Source organism: Mustela nigripes, chromosome 4 (assembly GCF_022355385.1).
Source record: "Mustela nigripes isolate SB6536 chromosome 4, MUSNIG.SB6536, whole genome shotgun sequence".
NCBI lineage: Eukaryota > Metazoa > Chordata > Mammalia > Carnivora > Mustelidae > Mustela > Mustela nigripes.
The window spans coordinates 167,123,188-167,140,506 of NC_081560.1; the positions used below are offsets into that span (position 1 = coordinate 167,123,188).

The 17,319-nt window shown below is 48.8% G+C and overlaps 1 protein-coding gene across 1 annotated transcript in view; it reads right to left on the bottom strand.

Annotated features, from left to right (window-relative positions):
* The window catches only part of SH3PXD2A (SH3 and PX domains 2A), a 231,666-nt gene that overhangs the window by 139,378 nt on the left and 74,969 nt on the right, over nt 1-17,319 (bottom strand). Inside the window, 1 exon segment of the mRNA XM_059398493.1 lies at nt 6,065-6,140. Within this exon segment, the coding sequence (XP_059254476.1) occupies nt 6,065-6,140 (76 nt within the window).

The following is a 17,319-nucleotide window of genomic DNA, read 5'->3' on the forward strand; positions in this document are numbered from 1 at the left end:
AGCCAGCACAAGGCAAGTGAGTGTGCCTGCTGTCTAAAAATACACGCCTACGAGCTCACAAGCTCCCAAGGCTGATAGTACCCGTTTCGATCCTGGCTCACTTTCCTTCCTCGGCTAGCCAGCTTCTCTGGGATCCAACAGCCCAGGAGCCCTGATGCCTGCAAAGGTGATGGACTCAGTGATGAGGATGGAAGGCCTTTCTGGGAGCTCAGAGGCCCAGTCCCAGGCTGCACACGGGGACATCGATGGCTTGTGAGCAGGAGGAAACCTCACAGAGCCTTTGCAGAGTGAATGCCCCTCTCTCTGCTCCGCTGCCTGGCTTCCGTGCTCTCTCGGTCCCTGGTTGTTTGCTTTTTACATCAGCAACTAACTACGCAGTCTCCTTCATTCTGTAATGGCCATTTCCTCCCAGGGAGCCTCCCCAGACTGACAAACTCAGGATACACAGGAAATCTACTCCAATCCCAGGATGGGCAACAGGAGATGGATTTTCCACAACAGTCTTTTAAAACGAGGCAGAGTTCCCTGTAAACAGTAGGCTGCCCTGAGAGGCTGTGGAGCCCACTGTGCTTTGGCCCGTTGTCCTAAAGAGCATCTCTTCTTTTGTAGTACTTGATCACTGTTCTACTCCTCCTGGGGTCCATGCTGCCGCCCAGTCCCCATTCTCCAGATCTGTCCTGTGTCCAGCAAGCTCAGAAGAAGTCCCAAGTTATCAAAATTTATGAGAATCACAGAAAGATTTTTTCCCTAAAAAAGCAGTCCTCTGCTTTGCAAAAGGGTTGATCACACGACTCTCAAATAGAACTGTACTTAGGACACCTAAAGGATGATGTGATTCGTTCCACAGGACTGACTTTGCAGGGGTTCTCAGGAATATGCCTTCATGTAAAACAAGGTTCACCTCTGCTTTTCTCTTGGAGGTGGGAATGCCAAGAGGTCAGGCCTGGAGCTTCTCAGCGACGACTGTCAATTTCTGCCTCCTCCAGAAAGACCAGCTGGCATGCCTGTCCACTAACACTCACTAACCCCTTAAAACAAAATCAATTGCTCGGGTCTGTAGCTTATGTAACTGCCTCTTGCCAAAATCAATTTCCTGGCTTTGATAATGACCTTTAGTTACTGGAGACGTTACCGCTGGGAGATGCTGGCCAAGGGGAGCCCCACTCAGTGGCTATGTGATAGCAGAAAGTGACCTCACTTCTCCATGAACTGGGAGCAATGCCACCTACCCTCCAGTGTGGCGGTGGAACTGGAGGGGAGGAATGTAGAGTGCCTCGTCATTTTGCAATGTCTTGGAAGTCTATTTCAAAATAAGAAGTTAAAAAAAAAATGCTGGGACTTAGGAAACCAAACAGTCAATTTCGTCAGACTCTTAAATGAAGACAGTGCTTTGAAAGCCTTGGGGTTATGCTGTTTATAATCATGTTAAAATAATAATAAACTAAATGGTTTAAGTGGGAAAAAAAAATCAATTCTTCAGTTGCAGTGATCTCAGGCACTCAATAGAATGGGTCATCTGAGTCCCCGTGAGGCTCAGGGCACCTCCCTGCCCCACACGGTGTTTTCCTGGAACACAAGACAGCAAGTAGCAGCTGGAGGGACAGCTAGGGTGCTGGGTCCTCGGACAGAAACTCCCAGGTCCCTAGCCTGGGGAATGTGGAGGCAATGAAATGGGTGGAGGGAAGCTTCTAGTTGAAGCTCGCTGGCGTTAATTCCTCCCTGTCCAAGGAAAGGTCCAGGCCACAGAGGAAGGATGACAGCTCCCCTACTTACTGCCTAGGGGGTGGGGGAATCTGACTTGCCTTCTCTCGACACAGGGACAATGCCCCCATTCCTGCAGTGAGGACTGGGAAAGGTTTGTAGAGTGCCCAACACAAGGCCAGACACACAGTAGGAGCTCATACCTAAGGGAGAATGCCCAATTCCTGATCAGACGGCGGGGGGGGGGGGCGGATCTAAATAAAGCAGCCACTATGTGTCCAGCCCTGCGATGGAAATGCGGGAGGAATAGATAGGGACCTTGTCTCCAAGGAAGGCCATAAAGGTCAGCAAAAACAGCCGGGGCATCTGCCTCACCCTACATGATATAAGACTAGAGGGATCCTTCCCCTTCTCCCCTCCCCCCTGCTCCCCAGGCCCCAGGCCCTGGCATAATTCTCCGCCTCTTCCTGCCTCAAAAACTGCTTGGGTTCTCCTTCCAGAGCTGCCTTGCTGGAAAGAAGCACCTGTCCCACATGAAGGTCATAACTCTCCATGTCCCTCCTGACGGCTCTGTGGGCCTCACAAACACATAGAAGGAAGGGTCCCGGCATCATGGATCTTCACCCCAAGGCCCAGACAGTGGGTCCAGACCGGGAGAATCAACTGGGCTTGCGGACAGGGTCCTCACTGAGGACAGTTCCCCTATAGCCCTTTATCTAGGATTTGACTGAAGGCAGAAGTCAAACCACTGGCCTGATCATTGCACGGGCTCTCTGTCCTCACCTTCTTGACTCTGCTCCCAGCCGTCCTGGCTCCAACTGCGACTCCACCTGTACTGTGGGACACAGTCTTCTGGGATGGGGTCTCTGCCTTTGGCCACAGAAGGCCCAGACCCTCACCAGTCTTCCCAAACACCACAGGCTGACCCTGAACTCAGGCCAGACACCACCCAGACATACCACAAACCTGTGTCCTAGAGCCTAAGATTTATGGCTCACATGTGGGATTTTTTTCTTGGCCAGGATTTGACTGGCAGATGAGGGAGCTTGTGACGCTGTGAAGGCATGGCTTCCCTTTTGCTCGCAATTCCTTTGCCTTCTCTGTCATTTGCACCAGCCAGTCAAAGTCCTGGGACCCCCTGCCCAAGCCTGCAGCCAGGCTCGTCACATCCTGGAGCCTTTGAGGCTAACACTGAGACCCTTCTGGAGATAATCGGTGCTCTCTGCTCTCTCCCTGTGGCTGTTCCTTGCTCCGTGAGGGCTGGCAGAGCCGCTCCCGAGGCTGGTTGCCGGCCCTCCAGAGGCTTCTAGGTGGGAACACAGCTCGTGTGTTTGACCCGGGTGCTGTGGAGCCACACTGCTGGGGCTGAACCCAAGGGAATGGGCAGGGGACCTCAGACACCCTTCTGAGAGGCAGGCGGATAGAAACAGAGACGTCACTGGTGTTAAAGAATCGAGTAGGTGCTGACCGCTGCCCAGAGCCCCTCACCAGCACGTGCTCCCACCCCTCACTGCTGCCTGTGTTCAGTGCTGGGGGCTCACGGCCATGAGCCTGTGAGCTCATGCCAGGGGGAAGGCATGCCCTCTACCTGCCGTTCAAGTGAGGGAGTGAGTAGAGTATGAAAGGGTTAGAAGTGTCTAGAGGGTAGGGGGCAGCCAGGAACAGGCCTGGGAGCCCCCCAGGTGGGATTCCACACGGCCAGCAGTGCCCACGCTGAAGTCCTGAAAAGTGAGTGAGCAAGAGAGAAGCCTCAGAGAGGAAAACCCACTGTGAGCAGAGGAGAAAAGCAGCAAAACAGGGGAAAGGAAACTTCCTGTGGATGCGCTGGGGGCCAGTCAACTTCCTTCCCCACTGTGCACAGGGCCCATCCTGTCGGGGGTGGAAGGGATCCTGGGCTGGCCTTTCCCGGGAGCTGGGGATGGATAGGGCAGGTGACTTTCTCTATTAATAGGTGCCACTTATTAAGCACTTACTACGGGGCAGGCACTGTGCAAAGTGCTTCCCATGAATTCTTTTCATCCTCACCACAAGCCTGTAAGAGAAAACTGAAGTTCAGAGAGGACCTCAGTCTTGCCGCAGCTCTTGGGGTATCCTCCCCTGAGGTGGCTGATGGGGTGGGAGCCCTGGCCAGAGGTTCTGGTGTGGATTACACCTCCTGGCTGTGGGGCCTGTGTAAGTCTATTGGCCTCCCTTGGCCTAGGTTCCTTGTCAGTAAAATAATGACCTCAGTGGGAAGAGCAAATGAGATCACACGAGTGAGAGAAACACTAGACACGTGTCAGGAACTGGTCACCTTAAGGGCTAACATTTATTTAAGTCCTGCTAGAGGCCAGCGACAGTTCTAAGCCCCTGTAATGTATTAATTCATTTTATCCTGACAACAGCCCCATGAAGTAGATACTATTCTCGTGCCTATTTTCCAGGTGAGAATACTGAGGCATAAAGAAGGTAATGTACTTGATACAAGCCAGACTTTGTGGGGGGAAGGAAGTCAGGCAGCGTGATTCCCCAGACGCTGGACTCTGGTAGCAGCCGGACAGGAGCCTTGGGATTCCCCACCATGATCCAAGCCCACCTGTCCTCGGAGGTCAGCTCCGGGCCCCCCTCCTTCAAGAGGCCTTTGCCGCCTTCCTAAGCTCACAATGACACACTCCAAACACACGCAGAATTGCACGGTGGTGGAGAGGGTCATATTCTGCCACATCCGTTCCCGCATCAGGGCATAGGTCTTGCCCAGTCTGCAGCCCCAGGTGCTGATTCCCGGGCCTGGCCCAGGCTGAGCGCCCCGTAAGCACCCTCTGACCGAACGATGACGAGGTGGAACATCCCCGGAGCACTGGCCACCAGCGGGGGAAAAGCCCAAGGTTATCGAGGAAACAGGCAGCCTTCATGCCCCCAAGGCCAAGTCCACTCCTGATACCAGGGTGCCATGCGGGCTTCGTGGCGGCTCTGGGACACTTGTGTCCACAGCATCGCAGGTGGGCTCCCAAGCCCTTGCTGGGCAGAGCACAGGGACTACACTGGAGCAACCTCGAAGCTCACACACACCCAAGTGTCGGACATTCCAGATTCCCTCAGGACTCAGTGTAAAGCCAGGTAGGGCATTGAAGTCCCCCTGTGAGACTCCCCCAGTCCAGGGATGGAGAAACAGTCCTCTGCCTCCACGGAAGTAGCACAGGGGTGAGATTCTCTGCCCCTTCCCTGACTTGTTCTTATCTTGCCAAAACTGGGATGTGGAAGTTCTTCCTTGTCGCTAAACAAATTCTCTCCAATGTTAGCAGGAGATTGGGAGGAGCACCTTTCAGAGAGGACCCACTCTCAGAGGGCAGGGCCCCTGTGTGTGTTTGCAAGTCACCAAGCAGGTGCTGACCATGCGGTGAAGGTGGGCCAGAGAGTTAATGAGGTGAGGACCCTGCTTCTTGCAAAGGTCCCACTGATTGCCATTGCCAGGGTCCAGCAGTAACGGCGGGCGGGGGCGAGGACCACTGTGACCCAGCCCAGCTCCACGGTCTGGGGAAAGACAGGGAATCTGGAGCCAGGAGGCAGCATCACCCCCAGGTTCAGGGCAAAGAGCCCAGACCAGAGCAGACCAAAGTTCACCCTTCAGCTCTGCCATCTTCATGACTAGTTACCCAATATCTCTGCACCCCAACATCTTCATCCCCCAAGCAGAAATGAGAACACACCCCTCAACATGGAGATTTGTTCATGATAACAAAAAGCACTGTGTCAGCTATAAACTGTACACCAATTTAAAACGTCCTAGCAATAACAGACTAGGACACATCTGAGCAGGTTTTTCTCTAAATTACACGTGACCCATTGCTGTAAACATGTTCCTAAATGGTGTAGTGGTAAATGGCCCTTATGGCCAGACACATCTGGGTTCAAATCCTAACTCTGCCAACCCACAGGCCGTGTCACATAAGCTCTCAGAACCTCGGCTGGGTAACGCATCAGGAGGATCCAAAATCGGACACGGTGAGTGTGTTCAGTTTAAGGGTGTCTGTGATGACAGTGGGATTAGTGGGAAGAGCTCAACCTGGAGGTCTTCATCCTTTCACAGAAGAACTTGATCTTCCCGCGCTTTCCATAAAGAGGAAACTACAGCCCCAACACCTAAGAAATTCCTTAGAAGTTCTGTGGCCAATAGAGATGGCCTGGGGATGATGGGAGAGGCCCCTGCGGGGCAGTGGCCTTCACAGTCAGGGGCTTCCCCTCCTCTGGGGAGTTGTCAGGAGGTAGACTCATAGGTCCACCCTACCCAAAATTTCTAGCATAGCAGCCAGCCTTTTCTTGGCCTAAGAAATGCTGCTCCCCAGGTTGCCTCCCATCCCAACAGTGGGGCCCCCCCAAAGCTTACCTGGAAGGAAGGGGATGATTCTCTGTTTGGGGTCCTTCTGGCCACCTTCGATGGGAAACTTATCCAAAAGCTGCATCTGAGAAGCCAGACAGACAGAAGGACAGGATTCAGAAGACTGGAGCAGCCCTCGGAGTCCCTTCCCCACTCCACTCCACGGCTTCAGGGCCCCACTGCCCTCGTATGGATGAGCGACACTTCAACCCCTCATTTCACAGACGATTAATAAACCACATGGGGCATGAGAGAGAGGAGGCCAGAACTCTCCACGCATCAAAGGGGCGTCTGAACGATCTCAAGGAGGCGTGGAGGTATGGGGGGGGGCGGGGGGGGGGGGTAGTGGCTGAAGATGCCCCCTCATGAGGCCGCGGGAGAGTAGCAGGCTTTCAGGGCAGGCTGCAGGTGGGGTTTCCAGAGCCTTCTTCGGGCCCACCTTCCCTCACACATCACCTGCTGGGTGAGCCCTTTAGCCACAGGCCGTCTCACACCCTCCTGGGCCAGGACAGGGGAAGGCCCCACCTGATACTTCAGACAGACCACCCACCTTCCAGAACCACTCTGCAGAAACAGACCCAGATGTGATTTTGATTGTAAAACCAAACCCAGCCCACTGCCCCCCCTGCTGTAAGACCCTCCTCCATTTCCTACCTTCCCACCCTGAGATGGCTGCTGTTTTTCCAGGGACAGACCCACCGGAAGAGTTTCCAGGGTTCTGGAGGAACAACTCTTTTTTTTTCTTCTGCTATTCTGGGATGAAATTCTGTATAAGCTGGAAAAACACACAGGGGACAGGATGGACGAGGCCACGGCCCCTCTGTGCGTGTGGTTAATCTCCCTTCCAAGGCATAGGCCGATGCAGGAGCAGAAGGGACAGGGCAGGATCTAGCCCAGCGGCCCCAGCTGTGTGACCCTGGCCAAGGCGTGGAAGCTTTCTCTGTAGGGCTCCAGGCACCTCCTTGCTCAAATGAGGAAGATCAGTCACATGATATCTGAAGTCCATTCCTTCCTTCAAATATTTATTGAGCACCTACTTGGAGCACTGAACACCAAGAAAATGGAAGTAAAGGAAAGCAGCAGGGGCACCTGGGTGGTTCAGTCCAGTTAAGTGTCTGCCTTCGGCTCAGGTCATGATCCCGGGGAGTCTTGGGATTGAGCCCCCCATGGGGCTCCCTGCTCAGCGGGGGTCTGCTTCTCCCTCTACCTTTGCCCCTCCCCCTGCTCATGCTCTCACTCTCTCTCTCTCTCATAAATACCTAAAATCTTTTAAAAAAGAAAGAAAAGCAACAAAGTCTCTGCTTTGGGGGAGTTTACATTCTAGTGGAGGCAGACAAACAGTCAACAAATAAATATGTACTGATAAAACCTATGAAGAAAAATGAAGTCGGAGAAGGCATTGGAGCAGAAAGTATAGTGTGCCGAGAAAGGACTCGGGAATTAGATGGCAATTCAGCAGAGACCACAGGAGGTGGGGAAACAAGCCTCAAGGAAGGCAGAAAATGCTCCAGCAGGGTAAACGGGAAATGCAAAAAGAGCCTGAAAAGGCCAGCGTGGTTGCTGTGGAGCAGAGTGCGCCAGGGCTGAGGTGCCAGGCAGTGAGATCCGAGACGTGGGCCAAATCTCGGGGAGGATGGCTTAGCTTCAGGTTCATGAGGCGTCTCCGTAGACGGAGGCGTCTGCGCATGGAGGCTGGGACCAAAGTACCAGTTCTAGATTTCCCGGGTGTGTGTGCACGTGCGCGTATTCCCATCCCCACACCCCACCCACCTGACCCTAGCACACGATTTTAAGATCCTCTCTTGCACGATCATTATCTATCCAATACGCACAGGCTATTTGCAGCCCACGCGTGAAGGGCGGGTCATTGTCGGATTCGATTCAAAACAAGGCAGAGACTGCACCGTTACTTTCACTTCCCAAGTACAGGCTGAAATTTAACAAAAGCTGCCTCATGAGTTTTCAAATCCTAATGTTGTCAGCCCATCTCTCAAACATTTAATAACTGCTTGCTTCGTGTAAATATACCCACTGGGCCATAACCCTATGAACTTGCGCTTAGGATATATTTTTTTAAATAATACATTTTCGAACAAATTCAACGCAGAATAGAACCCCCATTTTCACCTTTTCCCCATTTTTCTCACCCATATTCTGTTTCGTGCATTATATTTCTGTATTACGTAAGAGCTCATGTTCACAGAGGGGGAAAACCAGAAACTGCAGAAGCCATGGTTGAACCAAAGGAGTAAGAATCACTCCTAACTCCTCCCCTAGAAAAAGTGATATTCATGTTTTGGGGGGTATACACCCTTTCCAGACATTCTCCCATGCATGTAAATGAGCTTCTCACACTATGTTATGAACAATTTTCCATGTCAATGAATCCTGCCATATTAGCACCCTCAGTTGGACATGGGATGTGTTTGGATGGGCTGCAATTTATTTAACCATCCTACTGTTGGATATTTAGATTCTTCCAGACTTTCCTCTACTCTATACTACAGGGCTAGAGCGGCCATCCCTGTCTATGCATCTACACACACTTCCTTAATACTATTTCCATTTCTGTTCATTCTGTTGGAATGTACACATATTTAGAGGCACCTTAAATCCTCTCTGGAAGAAGAAAGACTGAGGATAAATCAATGGCTAACTCAACATGTACAGGCTAGGCTTAGAGCAATGGCTCTAGAGAATTTCTGAGGAAGAGTACGGAGATGTCTGAGAAGGAAGCCAGGCCCACTGACGTGCCCCGCTAGGGATGGTCTGCCCTTATCAAACTGCCCTCATCCTGGGGCACCTGCATTGCTCAATGGGTTCAGCACCTGACTTTGGATGAGGTCACGACCTCGGGGTCCTGGGATCGAGCCCCGCCTTGGGCTCCTCCTTGCTTAGCAGGGAGTCTGTTTCTCCCTCTCCCTCTGCCCCTCCCCTACTTGTGGGCGCGTGCACTCTCTCTGTCTCTCCCCAGCTCAAATAAATTTTTAAAAATCTTTTTTTTTTTTTTTAAAGATTTTATTTAATTTTTAAAAATCTTAAAAACAAAACAAAACAACCATTTTTGTCCTGAAAGAGGGGGCCCAAAAAGCTGCAGGATTTAACCGAGCTAGGGCTCGAAGGAGTTAGGTTCTGCCTCCTACACTGCTCTTCCGACCCAGGGTCCTGACATTTTCACAAACAGTGCACCCGGAACGAGGGGCTCGGGGCAGGCAGGATTCATACATTCATTCCTTTCCTCTAAAGACACTGGCTGTGTGCCTTCCAGACACCAGGCCCTCCAGCAGATGCAAGAAATAAGTTAAATCTTACTCTTTACACCAAGGAGCTCACAGTCTAGCTGTACAATGGGGCTTCACACACAAATGGGGCACCGGCCAGCAGGTGAAAATGTAGGCTCTGATTCAGTAGATCCAGGCCAAGGCCCGAGAACATGCATTTCCACCAAGCTCCCAGGCAATGCTGGAACTGCTGGCTTCTCTCCCACCTCCTCCTTCCGTAACAGATTTTCTTCTTCCCCCACTCGGACTTCGTCTGGGCCCTCCTGAGGCCAAGACAAGCCCATATGCTGAGAGTCCTGGGTCAATGGGTCCTCTCCAGAGCCATGAGTACCCAGCCGGCCTGCACTGCTCCTCCCCTGAACCCCCAGCCCTCAGAGGCTGAGAGCAGCCACACCTGTCACCTAATCCCACCAGCAGGGCCGAGCCCATGGAGCCTCAGCATCTGCCCTCCCTGTCATCCCCCAGGCCCACTGGCTGTGGGAGAAGGAAGCACCACTAACCTGCCTCTGGTGACATTTTCTCTGCCCATAGGTCACCTTTCAAAGAAAGCAAATCCCTTGGCTCAGACTCCAGAGGAAACCAAGCCAAGGCGGCCCAACTGAGTTGACTCAGTATGCGGGGCTCGCAAAGCTGTGTGGTTCCGTGTCTTTGTGCAGACACCGTATGGCAGAGTGTGGGGCTCTGGGATAAACGTCTGGGGCCATGGGCGATCCCCAGTCCAAAGGCTACCTGACCTGGGGAAGCGCGGCAAAGGGGTTCTGTAGCCTGGATGGTGCTGAGTCTGCAGGGCTGGGTTTGAGCGATAAAACCTCACACGCAAGGTGGAGGCCCTGCCCAGCCGGGAGTTCTGCTGCGGCCACCTTTTCAGGCAGGAAGTGGATTCCCCTGTCACTCCAACAAGGGCCTGACTCAGCTGGAAGAAAAGCAGGGCCCACTGCCAGGGTCCTTCTTAGAGAGAGAGGCGTCTGGCTAATGGAGCCCTTCGCGGCCACATCAGAACTCCGGCGTGCGTGGAGGACGTGGGCTGTTTATCCAAGGGGTGGATAGTGTGAGAGATACACAGCAACTCAGCTCCAAGAGCCAGCCCAGCCAGAGAAAGCTGACTCGGCAGCTCTTCTTGGGCAGGGCTGAGCAGCAATAAACACGGAGGAGAGAGAAGGGCAGGCCCGAGCCCAGCTGGGGCACATGTGGAACCCAAGAGGCCGACTCCTCACCCTTCCGAGAGGGTGGAGCTCCCAGCCACTCTCACTTTGGGGCCCCAGCCCTCAAGCCTTAATCCTCGTCACCATTTCCAGCTCAGGAAGGAAGGGAACATTTCTACAAGAGGCGGGTTCCCTAACTCAGCCGTCCCCCTCAAAAAGATGCAAGACCATCCAGTGTGTCTGGGGATGATCAAGGGAAACCTCGGAACTGGTTTGTCCATTCTACCGACGGAGGGTGTACTGGTCCCTGGGTTAGAGCTTGGGGTCACAGCAAGGACCACAGAGGCAGAAAGGGGCAATAAATAACAATACAGGTGGCTTTTCTTAAAGCTCCCATTCTTTGTGGCCTGAAAAGGACTTCCCCCTTCCCTTCCTCCACCAATGGTCCTACCAAGTGGCATCTGCCCTGGGAACCCTTCTCTGACCATCCCAGACGGAGTTCAGCAGGCCTCCTAGTGTGTAATCCCCATGACAGTACTTCACGCAGTCTTTTGTGATTTTTTGGTCCAAGTTCATCTCATTGCTCAGGAGGAAGCACACTTCCCCTTTGAACAGTTCTGGAGCCCCTTCTAGAAAATCAGTTCACAATAAACATAGAGCTTTATTCCTGGGCTCTCAATTCTGTACGTCTATCCTTCCAGATGCACCATACCGTCTTGATTTCCGTAGCTTTGTAATAAGTGGTTTCCTCTTTAATAGACTTCATTCTTTAGAACAGTTTTAGATTTACAGCAAAATTGAACAGAAAGTTCAGAGAGCTCTCATACTCCCCTTGACCACACACACTCCTGGTCTCCTCCTATCACAGCCCCAGACCAGAGTGGTGTATTGTGATAACTGACGAAACTACGTGGATACATTACTGTCCCCCAGAGTCCAAAGGGTCCATCAGGGTTCACTCTTGTCCATTCTATGGGCTTGGACAAATTATAATGGCACGTGTCATTATATCTATCATACAGATTAGTTTCACTGCCCAGAAATCCTCTGTGCTCTGCCTCTCCATCCCCTTCTCCCCAGACCCTGGAAACCACTCCTCTTTTTACGGTCTCCATGGTTTCCCTTTTTCCAGAATGTCGTACAATTGGGATCACAAAATTGGCTTCCTTCACACACATGTAAGCTCCCTCCAAGTCTTTTCATGGCTTGACAGTTTGTTTTGGTTCTTGGTACTGAGTAATATTCCGATGCCTGGATTACACAGTTTATTTATCTATTCACCTACTGAAGGACATCTTGGTGGTTTCCAATTTTTTGTGATTATGAATAATGTTGCCACAAACATCCCTGTGCTGGTTTTTGTGTGGACCTAAGTTTTCTTTCTTTCTTTTTTTTTTTTTTAAGATTTATTTATTTATTTGAAAGAGAGAGTAGGAGAGAGACAGAGGGAGAGAATCTTCAAGTAGACTCCCCGCTGAAGGAGGGGCCCAACACAGGGCTCAATCCCAGGACCCATGAGATCATGACCTTAGCCAAAACCAAGAGTCATACGCTCAACAAACTGAGCCACCAGCCACCCTGTGTGGGACACAAGTGTTCAGCTTATTTGGGTAAACACCAAGAAAGGTGACTGCTGAATTCTATAGAGAAGAGTATGTTTGGTTTTATAAAAAACTGCTGACTGTCTTCAAAGTGACTGTACCATTTTACGTTTCCACCAGCAATGAATGAGAATTTCCGTTGTTGCGTACCTTCACAAGCATTTGGGTGTTCTCAGTATCTTGGATTTTCACCATTCTAATAGGTATGTAGTAGTATCATCTCATTGTGATTTTAATTTGCAATTCCCTAATGACATACAATGTCATATGCTTTTCATATGCTTATTTGTCATCTATCTATCTTCCTTGGTGTGGCGCCTGCTCAGATCTCTGCCTATTCAGTAACCAGGTTGTACATTCTTGTTGTTTGTTGAGTTTTAAGAATTCTTTGTATATTTTGCATAAGAGTCATTTATCAAATTTTTGCAAATATCTTTCCCCAGTCTGTGGCTTATCTTGTTATTCTCGATGTATTAAGTTTTGAAATCAGGAAATGTGAGTCCTCCAGCTTTGTTTTTCTTTTTCAGAAGTATTTTGGCTATTTTCAGTTCCTTGAATTTTCATATGAGTTTTGGGATCAGCTTCTCAATTTCTGCAAAGCCAGTTGGGATGTGGTAGGAATGCACGGGCAGAATCTGTAGATGGATTTGTGGAGTGCTGCTGTCTTAGCAACATTAAGTCCTTTAGTCCATGGACATGGGATGCCTCTCATTTATTTAGTAGCATTTTGGTCTTATAGTCCATTCTGTCTGATATCAGTATGGCCATTACAGCTCTTCTGTTATCTAGAGTAACATTTTAATTAGTTTAATGATTTTTTTCAGTATATTTTTTAGTTAGTTCTTCATGGTTCCCTAGGACATAGAGTATATATCTTACCTTATCAGAACCTACTTTAGGTTTACACTAACTTAATTCCATTTATCACACTTTTGAGATGGAGAAACATTAATCCTATGTAACTATATTCTCTTTCTCTTTTTTGTATTATTATTGTTATACACATTATATTTAAATATGTTATAATCCAATAATTATTATGATTATTACAATAGCCCTAGACTGGGAGTTGGGGATAAGGGAGCCCTGGGTTGTGGGCTGCACACAGTAGAAGAGAACTTCACCATTTGCCATATCTTTTCTTTTTTTAAAGATTTTATTTATTTATTTGTCAGAGATCCAAGTAGGTAGAGAGGCAGGCAGAGAGAGGTGGGGGAATGTGGGGCTCGATCCCAGGATCCTGGGATCATGGCCTGAGAAGAAAGCAGAGGCTTTAACCCACTGAGCCACCCAGGTGCCCCTCCATTTGCCATTTCAACTGTCCATTTGGGACAATTTCCAGAGACTTAAATTTTTTTTAAAAATTGTTTTCACCATTTTTGGTTGTTTCACTGGGAAGAGAGTCCAGAGAGGCCATCGCACAGCCATTCTAAAAGTAATCTCCTTTCATGGGTCCTTTCTGGGCCCCCATGCCAAAGCACCAGGCCAGTGCCAACTACTCATTTGGGGCAGATGTCATCACAGTCTTGGTGTCTAGCGATTCTCAAAACTGGGCACAAACCTAACTTTCACATGAAGATATAAAAACAGCAGATTTTGAACCGGACAGCACCTCTAAAACAATTATTAGCAAATCATTTTGTGGGGAGGTTCAGCAGAACTCTCTGTTCAAATGAAATCTAATAATCAAACTTCATACATTAAAATTCTTAGAGTACAGAGAGCCTGTCATTCCAGAAAAACTTGTTCAAAAGACTATCCTTTTCCCACTGAATTACACTGACCCCTTTGTCAAAAGTCAATTAACTATACATGTGTGGGTCTACTACTTCCGGATTCCCAATGCTGTTCCAGTGGCAGATTTCTATATCCTGACACCAACACCATCCTTTTTTGATTACTACAGTTTTTTTGTTAAGTCTTACAGTCAAACTTCTTGGGGCACCTGGGTGGCTCAGTGGGTTGGGCCTCTACCTTCAGCTCAGGTTATAGTCTCAGGGTCCTGGGATCGAGTCCCTCATCGGGCTCTCTGCTCAGCAGAGAGTCTGTTTCCTCCTCTTTCTCTGCCTGCCTCTGCCTACTTGTGATCTCTCTCTCTCTGTCAAATAAATAAATAAAATCTTTTTAAAAAAAAATTGAACTTCTTTTCCAAAACTGTTTTGGTCATTCTAGATTCTTCTAGATTTTCAAACATGTTTTAGAATAAACTGATTTATTTCTACAAAATAAATAAATCCCTTCTGGAATTTTTAAAATCGGAATTGCACAAACTCTATAGATCAACTTAGGGGGAAGAAGAGCTACTTATCAATATGGAGACTTCTATCCATGAACATGGTAAATCTTTCCATTTACTTAGGTCTTTCAGTTCCTTCTGCAAAAGTATAATTTTCAATGCAGAGGTCTTGCACATCTTTCAGTAAATTCACTCCTAAATTTTAAAATTTCCTTTGTGATTTCTTTTTTGGACTCATAAACCCAAGAAACTCAATCAACTTCAAGTGCAAATAACATAAAGAAACTACACCAATTCACATCATAAGCAGAGGACTCAAAATTAGTAATAAAGAGGAAATCTTAAAAACAGCCAGAGAAAAAAATATACTTTACATTCAGAGAAACAAAGATAATGATAGCAGCAGATTTCTTGTTGGCAAAAACACAAACCAGAAGACTGGGGAAAGGCTTGTGACATCTGTAGGGCCCCAAAGGCCTACTGTGACTACCATCAAGATTCTGCTCCATGTTTGGAAAGCTCAGTTGTGAGTGATTCAGCAGGTCCTACACAACCACATTATATACATCTCTTCACCTATCAGTTGGTGACCAAATAATTTATCGTCCACATTGGGGAATTTTGAGAGCAAAAGGGAGTGCTAGTAATGATTATGTCAAAATAAAAGGTATAAAACAGGTTTCCAGGGCTGTGCTGGTAATGGGGTCCTGTGATTACCCTAACTGTGAGTTTCCAGCACCCAGCATAGGTCCTGGTATACAGAAGGTGATCAATATATGCTTGATAGTAAAAATAACATTCATTGAGAACACTGTTAGGCACTGTGCTAAGACTTTTCACATGGCCTATCTCATTAATTCCCATATCAATTCTTTGAAGTAGGTATTATTATTTTCTAGAGAAAGAAACCAACACAGAGAGAGATTAAATAATTTGCCCAAACTAGCAAGGTGTGGAACTGGGATTCAAACCCAGTTATTCTGGCTTCAAACCCTGGCCTCTCAACTACCATGGTCTGAATGAACAAATTCAGTGACAGAAAGAAAGAATGCAGAAATTCCGCCAATTAGGGTTACATTATTATTAAAATTCATCAAGGGGTAAAAACAACACGTAAGCAGAAGACCTAGTCACGTAATTTACCACATTAATCAAATAAAGAAAAAAAAAACTAAATGATCATTCTCATATAGGGAGATGAAGTATTTGCTAAAACTCAACATCCATTTATGATTTTTTTAATTTAACAAACAAAAAAATAGGAGTACGCTTTCTTAATCTGGAAATGTTTATCTACCCATAATGATCCCCAGGGAATGGACTCTGGGACAAAACAAGGATGTTGCCCACCATGACTACGTCTATCCATTACTGTTCCAATGATCCTTGCCACGGTCCCTGCCAAGGCATTAACACAAGAAAAAGAAATGAGAGACTCAGAGTGAAAATATAAAACCATCAGTATTCACAACCCATGACACCCTATACAGAATCCAAGAGAACCCTCCGGAGATCCATACCTCTGGACTTCGGAAATTTCTAACACTCTTATTCAAAAGAAATTAATGGGGTGCCCAGGTGGCTCAGTCGGTTAAGCATCTGACTCTTGGTTTTGACTCAAGTCACAATCTCAGGGTCATGAGATTGAGGCCGGCATCGGGCTCCGCGGCAGAGTCTGGTCAAGATTCTCTCTGTCCCTCTCCCTCTGCCACTCTCCCAGCTCACACTCTCTAAATAAATAAGTAAACATATAAATAAATAAGTAAATAAAATCTTTAAAAAAAAATAGCCCCCAGAAGGTATAAGACACTAGGACTTAAAGGAAAAAAGGGATGAAAGAGCTCTGAAGGAGGAGGGTGGCGAGGGTTGCATGCCAGTGCGGATGTTGTTAGGGCCAATAAACTAGACACTTCGAAGGGTTCAAACAGTCCATTTTATGGTGTGTATCTTTTACCACAATTTTAAAAAATTGTAAGTTTTACGTTATGTATATTTTACCGTCATAAAAATAGAGAGACAAAAGATTTACGATACGGACAACCGGCAGAGCGTGGATATGATGAACTAGAGATGAATCATTGAAATTCTCTCCTTGTCTGCCCAGGAGTGGCCATGCAAAGTGCACGGAGCAGGGCCCTTGAATCTGGAGCCTGGGCTCTGAACTGGACCAGCTGACCGAGAGACCCTCTGCAAGGTACTCATCCTTGTCTGTGCGCTGGGGAACACGACACAACTCAGGGGCAGACAGGAGGGCCCAGACAAGATGCTGTGGCAGACGGGTTCTGTAAGCAGAAAGAGGCCACGCAGGCATGAAGCGGGTTGGCAGTTGCTCAAAACGTTCCCAAGATGAGCTCAGGTTGAGGGAGCCGCAGCCACGGAGACAGCCAGGAGGCAGAGCGGACCAACCCACCCAGGCAAGGAGCTGCCCATGTCGGATGCATTCGTTTGCTGAGGACGGGCCCATGCCAGGCTGAAGCCAAGACACAGGGCACTGCAGCACACCCCAGCTTCGAGAGGGGCCCAACCCAGCTTCCAAAAGTCCTTAACAAGTCGAAGAAGTCTTCCTGGGCCATTTTCGGGAAAATAACGCAAACTTGAACCACCTCAAGTCCCTTCCCGGTCTAGCCTTTATCGGTGATGTGCCCTGCCCCGCGTAAGTACATTTCCGAAAGAGTGTAAGTCAGGGCCCATGATCTGTTTGGGCGCTGGGAGAGCCACACGGGCACAAGGGATGGACCCAATGGTGTTAGAGGAGTGTCAGCCTGAGAGGTGTATAAAGGCTCAGAACGGGAGCTCGGGGCAGGGTGAGATGAGCGCCGCTGGGGTGAGCCAGCAGACAGACTTCTTGGAGGAGGACACAGCAGGGCAAAGCCTTCCAGGAAGGACAGGGAGGAAGGCAAGTATAAAGGCTTGGCAGTGGGAGTGTCAGGATTTCTAGATGGAACAGTCAGACCGGAGTGAATGGACTTGTTTGTGAACCCCAGGAAACGCTGCCGTGTGTGAG